Genomic DNA, 7,198 nt, shown 5'->3' on the forward strand with positions numbered 1-7,198 from the left:
CAAACTCTCAAGGAACAAAGGAGGTGCAGTTCTGAGAAGAAAATTTAAGTTTATTTATTTATTCACAGTACACAGCCCGTCACTACGAAACACTGTCTTCACAGACACTACACATTCTCTTATATACGACTCATCTGACAGATAATATGATAAAAAATGTAAAGATTACACAGAAAAAGTCACTATTGACATTGTACACATGCAAAGGCTTAGCTTAGCACATAGACTGGAGACGGGAGAAATGGCTTGCCTGGCTCTATTAAAAGGTAACAAGAAATCTGTCAAGCCAAAGTAAAGCTAAATTAACTCGCTATATTTCATTCGTTGCAAGTTTCAAAGAAACGTCAATCAAGCAATGATTTTACCACGGGGAAAACGTGTGCATATAATTGTTACCCGGCAACCCGCAAAGAATTTATGGCTGTGCGCGTGACACTATGATGTCACCACGGACACGCCTTTCTGCTCATAATGCTTCCTGATGTACTCCGTGATGGCACTCTCATTATTCAGCTCTTTCCTGAACACCATGATGTAACACTTCGGGGCCAAGTGACAGCCGAGGATGCTGTAGCTGGAAATGAGGATGGCTGTGCTCTCGATGGCACTCTTGTACCTCCCGATCAAACTGATATAAATGGGGATGAAGAAAACCCAAACGATCAAAAACAGCAGCATGCTGATGCTGATCAAACTCGCATTCTTATACAAATCTGGCAACTGTTTGCCTTTGAATGCAAACAGGAAGCAGATGAGGGCCAAGAAAGCATTGTAGGCCAACATGGCAATAAAGAACTTATAGGAGCCTTTCTCACACTGCTTCAGGATGCTCTCCCTAAATATCTCGTCATTGGCGTGTGGGGGATAAAGGCAAAGCCATGGCACGCACAAGGCCAACTGGATCCCAGTGACGATTGTCACCACGGCCGCCGGCTGGTGGAGCCTCTTCGCCCTGGACCTTTTGTTCAGTTGAAAGCTGAAGCCCACTAAGATCTGGAGCAGGTTGGCAAGAATGCAGGAGATGCAGAGGGAGAAAGCGATGCCGAAGAGAGGCAGGCCTACCATGCAGGAACCATCGGTGGGTTTTCCCGCAAAGCTAAAGGAAAGGCAGAAGCAGGCCAGCAAGGAAAAAAGCTCCAAGAGGCACAAGTAGCCTCCAACGGCCTTCACAACGGGAGTGCCTCGATAGACGGTGAACAAAACAGCAAACACAATGGTAACAGTTATACCGAACACTCCCAAGGCACTCAAGACGATAACGAAGGGTTCCGCCCAATGTAGGAATTGGACAGTTTTCTCCAAACACCTTTCCCTCTGTGGAGACGAATACTGTTTTGCGCCGCATCGTTTACACTCCTCGCCTACGGGGAGGGAACACAGAAAAGTTAACAGCGTGGGGAAAGTTTGAATGTTTTTAGCATATTCATCAGGAAGAATAGAATTCCATTGAAAAGTGTTATCTAAATGAAAGCAACGAGAAGAGAGGAGAGTGAACACGAATGAATGATACCAAAGGAACTAAAGATTACAAAAGAGCAGAGCAGATGACAGGTCTGGTTAAATCATACATTAGTGGTGTGTTTAAAGACAATCATTTACATTATTGATTTGTTCAATGCACTTACTCGGGGCTTGTCATATATTTAAATATATATACAGTATATCTGTGTATAAGATGTTTTGTTCTATATCTGCAACTATACATTTAAATTGTGCACCATAATACATTTTGCATTAACAAAACAGGTTTTAAAATTGTTAAGAATATAAATAGTAACAATATTTAATCAAGAATTCTTAAATTTTCCATAACTATTCAGCAGGTAGCGATCCAATCCTTTCTAATTCTCCCTACGTGAATGTGATGATATCCTCATTTATGGATCCATACTAGGGATCCTCTTAGAAGATAGGATGTGTATTATTTGAGGTGGTGGATATTTCATATGGGGAGAAGATACTTACCCTTTCCAGCAGAGAACTCTGCATCTGCACATGGAATACAATAATTGCAACAACTTTTGTTTTGCATTTTCAACTCTTGCCCTCGTTTACATGTTTTAGAACAGTTGTAAGCCGATACCTTAGAAAAGACAAAACTGAATCAGTACAACATGTCATCATTTTATGAGAAATAAAATCTATATCTCAGATGAGATTCTGACCTTACCATCACACTGCACATATTTCTAACAAGATCATCTGGGACTTTGACTTGTCCAGACGGAAGGTATTCTCCAATGGTTTCTATTTGTGTGTGCTGTTTGGATTCAGTCTTGTTCCAATACAAAATATCATATCCTAATCCGGGGTCTCCATTGGAGTCAAAGAATATATGTGTTTTGTTTACAGTGAAGTTTACGTTCTTGATTTCCATAAAAAGCTGTGGAGACAAACATGGAGTGGAAGTTTCTTGTTATTGGCTCTATTACTAGCAAAATTACAAATCCTAAAACAGGAAATATTTCATTTAGGAGTTTAGAATTGTGCAGAGTAAGTCAATAACAATGAGAAACACAATTTTTGTTTGTTTTCTTGCAGAGTTTTAGATGAGAAGATCGATACGATGAGGCTGTATGGCCAGCTGCCGGTTAACTTAGCTTAGCATAGGGACTGGAAAAAGCTAGCCTGGCTCTGTTAAACAATAACAACATCTTTACCAGCACCTCTAAAGCTCAGTAATTAACACATTATTTCTCCCTAGGTTTATCCTAAGTGTAGGTTGTTGTGTGTAAGGACTATTCTTGGCCAGGAGCAGTAGGCTAACTTGTTGAAGTTTCCACTGCTTTTCCAGTAACCCCCCGGTGAGGATTAGACAACCTTAACCATCTGGCCAGACGTTCGCAAATTGAGTGTTTCATCTATCCTAACCTATCCTATCCTAACCTTAACCACCTCGCAAGAGTTTCGCACACAAAAAAACATTGGTGGGTACATTCTAGCATCCATCCTTTTTGAAAAAAAGGATTAACCAATGATTTAACCTGCTAATTTGTAAGCTTTAGAGGTGCTGGTACTGTTTGGGGAGAGCCAGGCTAGCTGTTTCCCCTCTGTTTCCACCCTTCATGCTACACTAACCAGCAGCTGGCTGTAGTCCTATACCAGAGACAGCCCACTGAGAGTCAGCTTCCTGTGTCTGTATGACATGGGTTTTACCACTGCCCTGCCGCTTAAGGAAACCAGTGGCAGGTCCTGAGTCCAGTAACTCCAATGGGAGAAGTGAACGTTAACACAGGTTATGACACTTTCGCTCCGACTCTTTTGCTCCAGTCACCGAAGTGAATATTGGACTGTATTTACCATACAGTGAGAGGGGTAACAATCTTCTCATTAAACTCTGCAAGAGAGCAAATGAGCATATTTCCAAAATTTCACATACATTTGCAATGCAAGATTACTTTACTGTACCTCCTGGGCTGTAAATTCGGTGCTGTGTTCACAGTGATGGTTGTCACACTTTAGCAAGCTCCTAAGACCCTCAGCAATGACCTGAACAGCCAAGTAGATATTATATGAGATATCCTGGTCAATGTAATTGGCCAAGCTGCTTGGGTCCAGACATTGCTTGGCTGTTTGGTTGTTTGTTAGCGAGCAGTTACTTTCACCGTTCTCCTCAGACTGATCAAAACAAAGTGGAAAATGAGCCAGGTAATCCTCTAGAAGGCCGTTGGTGGTCCCGTTGAACATTGAGATGACATAGTCTTTAAAATCAGGCACCTCGTTCCTCTTGGAGACAAACCCGAAAACCTCCCCAGCCATCTCAATGCCTGGCAGTGCAGACACCTTCATAGAGGTGGACCACGTATCAGTTGCAATCCACGTTCTGTTGAGGCTGCGTTCGATAGCTGCTTCCATAATGACTGCAGCATTAGATTCCTTGGTGAACAAAATTACGGCCTCAGCGGAGGACTTGTTGATTTTGCTCATCAGATCAGCCAGGCAGGTGTGGTTATGGGAATTGTTGTGGGAAAAGTTACCTGGCAGGACGAAGATGAATTCGTTGCAGATATCCTTCATTTTACTTAAAAGGTCCTCGAGGTTCTCACTGCCATACTTCCCGTACATATCATCACTTGCTACAATGGCCACTGACTTCCAATTGAACTTGGAAACCAGCTTAGCAATGGCCTTTGTCTGATGTTCATCACTGGGTATCGTTCGCAGAAAAGTGGGGAACTTCAACTTCCTGCTAAGCAGCTGGCAAGTCGCAGCATAGCCAATCTGTAACAAACAGGAAAACATCATGTAGAATTTGTTCTGCATGCTGTTTGCAACAGTGACGAATTTAAACCGAAAGACGAAGGATTATATTTATTACTACTATTGCATTATATGTTATGGAATCTTCATAATCTCATCATTAATCTCAAACGACGCAAAGGCATCCCAAATCTTTTGCATTTCTAACTGTAGTTAATATGACACCATCAGGTACAGAGAAGACAAACCTGGGTAACGGATGACAGAGCAACAACTCGTGCAACAGCTATTGACCCTTCAGAAGAATATTCCCCAATCACTGCCTTCGTTTCGGGTTCGGTTAGAGCAGAATGAAAGCGTGTAGGTACTAAACAGCTCTGAGGTTCTGACTGGCGCCTCAGCAACTGGAGCGTAGCTCTGATGGCGAGGCTGATGTCTCCACACGTGTCATAGATGTCATAACCTATGGTGAAGTTGGGTAGAACCCTCGGCGTGCGCTGGTTTATTTCTCTGATGGCGTGTATCATCACTTGAGTGCGAAGGAACTTTTGGATGTCATAGCTGCAAAAATTGACAGAGGACGGATGGAATTTCCGAAATGATTACTTTGTCTTATAGTCTTGTAAAATGGATTGATTTCGATGAGAGCATACTTACCCACTACAGGAGAGTTGTCCGGACACTGTGCTGCGATTGATTTCTCCGTGAATAGGGAAAACTCCTCCAATGATGATGTCCCCAGGAGAGTATGCGTGTAGAGAAACATTCTCTACCAAACAAGGGCAAAATACAGCCATGATACTCACAGAGACCCATAATAACAAGAGCATTGTGGATACACAAGGGGGGAAAACACATGCACGCATTTGCTCCCCTCTCTAGTACGGACTGGTTCCTGGACAACAGCTACGTATATCTGCACCTTGTGGGAAGTCGGACTGGATCATTTGCATTGTCAGATGTAATCTGACACCTGATGCAAAACAACCGCTGACACTTACTCAGTAAGAGTGATTTGAATTAGTTACAGAGAATTCATTCGGTTATAAATAATGTGTGTACGATTTCTTATCTGGATGAGAGTTTGGACAAGACATGTGTCTGTATTTGGCTGGTGTGTTATGTTTGCTTATTTGAATAGGGATGATGCGGAAATAAACTCATGTAAAATAAGCAAATTTAATGTACCAGGTTTTGACAAATTCCTATTTTCCGCCCGTAGTCCCCTTGGCAGGTAGGTAGAAAAAAAATTAAACATGTAACAAAGGGGAGGGGGAGCAGCATTATGAATGATCTTGAATATTTAAAAAGAGTTCACAATAAAATGTTCAAAATGTAACTTCTTCTCTGGTGAGTATACTTCAGTGGTGATCGTAGGCGTCATGCTCTTTTTAAAATTAATTTTAAGAGCATTTTTAAATGACGTCAGGCCGTTTGACCTGCCTGAGACCAACTTGTCTGTCACACAGTATGACAAACGCTTCTCACCCAGCTTTTTAATATGCTTTTTCGAAATCAAGAGTTGTTTCATGAGTGATACACAAGTATTTCAATTCTTCCATATTTTTTTTTTTTTTTACCCATTTACGATGAAGTCAGGACAGCCTCTAAGCTTGGTTCTGTTGGAAAAGTACAGTCTTTCCAACATTTTGAATCAGGAAATGCCTCCTTTTATTTAGGTCAATGACCCCAAAATAGAATAGCTGTGGCGCAGTTTGCTAAAGACTCCACAAGAGGGCAACTTGCTACATAGACTATGCCCTCTAAGTATCTTGTGCCTCAAAAAGGAAAGGTGTGTGTTTTAGTTAACGGTGAGTGATACCATCATTGTAATTTGTTCCATAGCAACAGTAATATGGAAATAATACTATATTTTGTAGATCTAGTCAGGCCCATATAAACAGGTCATTGTTGGACATAAAGTCCTAAAGGTGCTCAGAAAAGAGGAACTTTGAACATCTACAGCAGGGGTCACCAACCTTTTTTAAACTGAGAGCTACTTCAAGGGTACCGAGTAGTACAAAGGGCTACTTGTTTGATGCAAACTTCCTGAATAACAAAGTTGCACAGATCACCATAATAATAATAATATATGTGAAGAGACTGTTTGATCACATGTCAGTTAATTATTCCTCACTAATTATTAATAATGATTTCCACAACAATGATGGTATAGCTACACATACATATTTAAACATGCAACTTTTATTTCTGTTAATCTGTTTCAACATTTGAAAGTCAGAGGTATCACATCTCTGATATATTTGTATCATCACATGATCAAAGCCGGTTACTTTTGCACATAGCGCCTGCTGGTGAATGATCCAGTGGTAATGTAGAAATTTTGAGAAGTCTGGGTCACCTTTGCATTGGGCAATGAAGCCTGCATACCGGCCCGTCATCGCGGGAGCCCCGTCTGTTATCACCGACACCAGCTTTTCCAACGGTACCTTTTTCTCCACGAAGAAACTAGTAAAAAGTCTCGTCTATAGCCGAGCGGGGGATCCAACCCTCCGAGGCGCGCGTCTGGCGCTGGCGTCTGGCGCCAACGGGAAGCGCCCGCCATTCGGAACCTGAAAACCCAGTGCGGTACGGCGGCCTCGTCCTGGCTGTCCGCCGTGCGCCTCCGGGTACCCAACTATCTTATGACAAGAAATATTGTCATTTTAAAATCTACAATAATGCAAGCGTTTTTGATTAAAAAAGAACAGCAACTACAATTTTAGACGGAGCTCCATGGTGCTATTTTTAGAACATGCCTTGCGGGCGACTCACGTGGTCCCTGCGTGCGACAGGGTGCCCGCGGGCACCGTGTTGGCTACCTCTGATCTACAGCTTTGTCTCCCTGGTCAGAATGATGCTCAAAGGCCATTTCTTCATGGTTTCTGCTTTTTATGTTAGTAGAGGTCTGAATTGTACAACAAGATACAACATCAGAGGCTATGCTGTAGTTGGACATTTGGAGTTTGCTTTCAAATTCAATTCAAATTTAAACTAC

At 42.1% G+C, this 7,198-nt stretch overlaps 1 protein-coding gene across 1 annotated transcript; it reads right to left on the reverse strand.

Moving 5' to 3' along the window:
* Positions 1-43: 43 nt before the first annotated feature.
* Positions 44-5,062, reverse strand: LOC116399599 (G-protein coupled receptor family C group 6 member A-like). The gene is made up of 6 exons (XM_031876859.1): positions 4,858-5,062; positions 4,449-4,761; positions 3,409-4,221; positions 2,171-2,383; positions 1,966-2,083; positions 44-1,361 (listed from the first exon to the last, which is right to left on the reverse strand). The coding sequence occupies exons 1-6, from the start codon at positions 4,995-4,997 to the stop codon at positions 436-438; spliced, it is 2,523 nt and encodes an 840-aa protein (XP_031732719.1). The 5' UTR covers positions 4,998-5,062; the 3' UTR covers positions 44-435.
* Positions 5,063-7,198: the final 2,136 nt, after the last annotated feature.

The sequence above is a fragment of the Anarrhichthys ocellatus genome, unplaced genomic scaffold (genome assembly GCF_004355925.1).
Source record: "Anarrhichthys ocellatus isolate YVR2014 unplaced genomic scaffold, GSC_Weel_1.0 scaffold117, whole genome shotgun sequence".
Lineage (NCBI taxonomy): Eukaryota > Metazoa > Chordata > Actinopteri > Perciformes > Anarhichadidae > Anarrhichthys > Anarrhichthys ocellatus.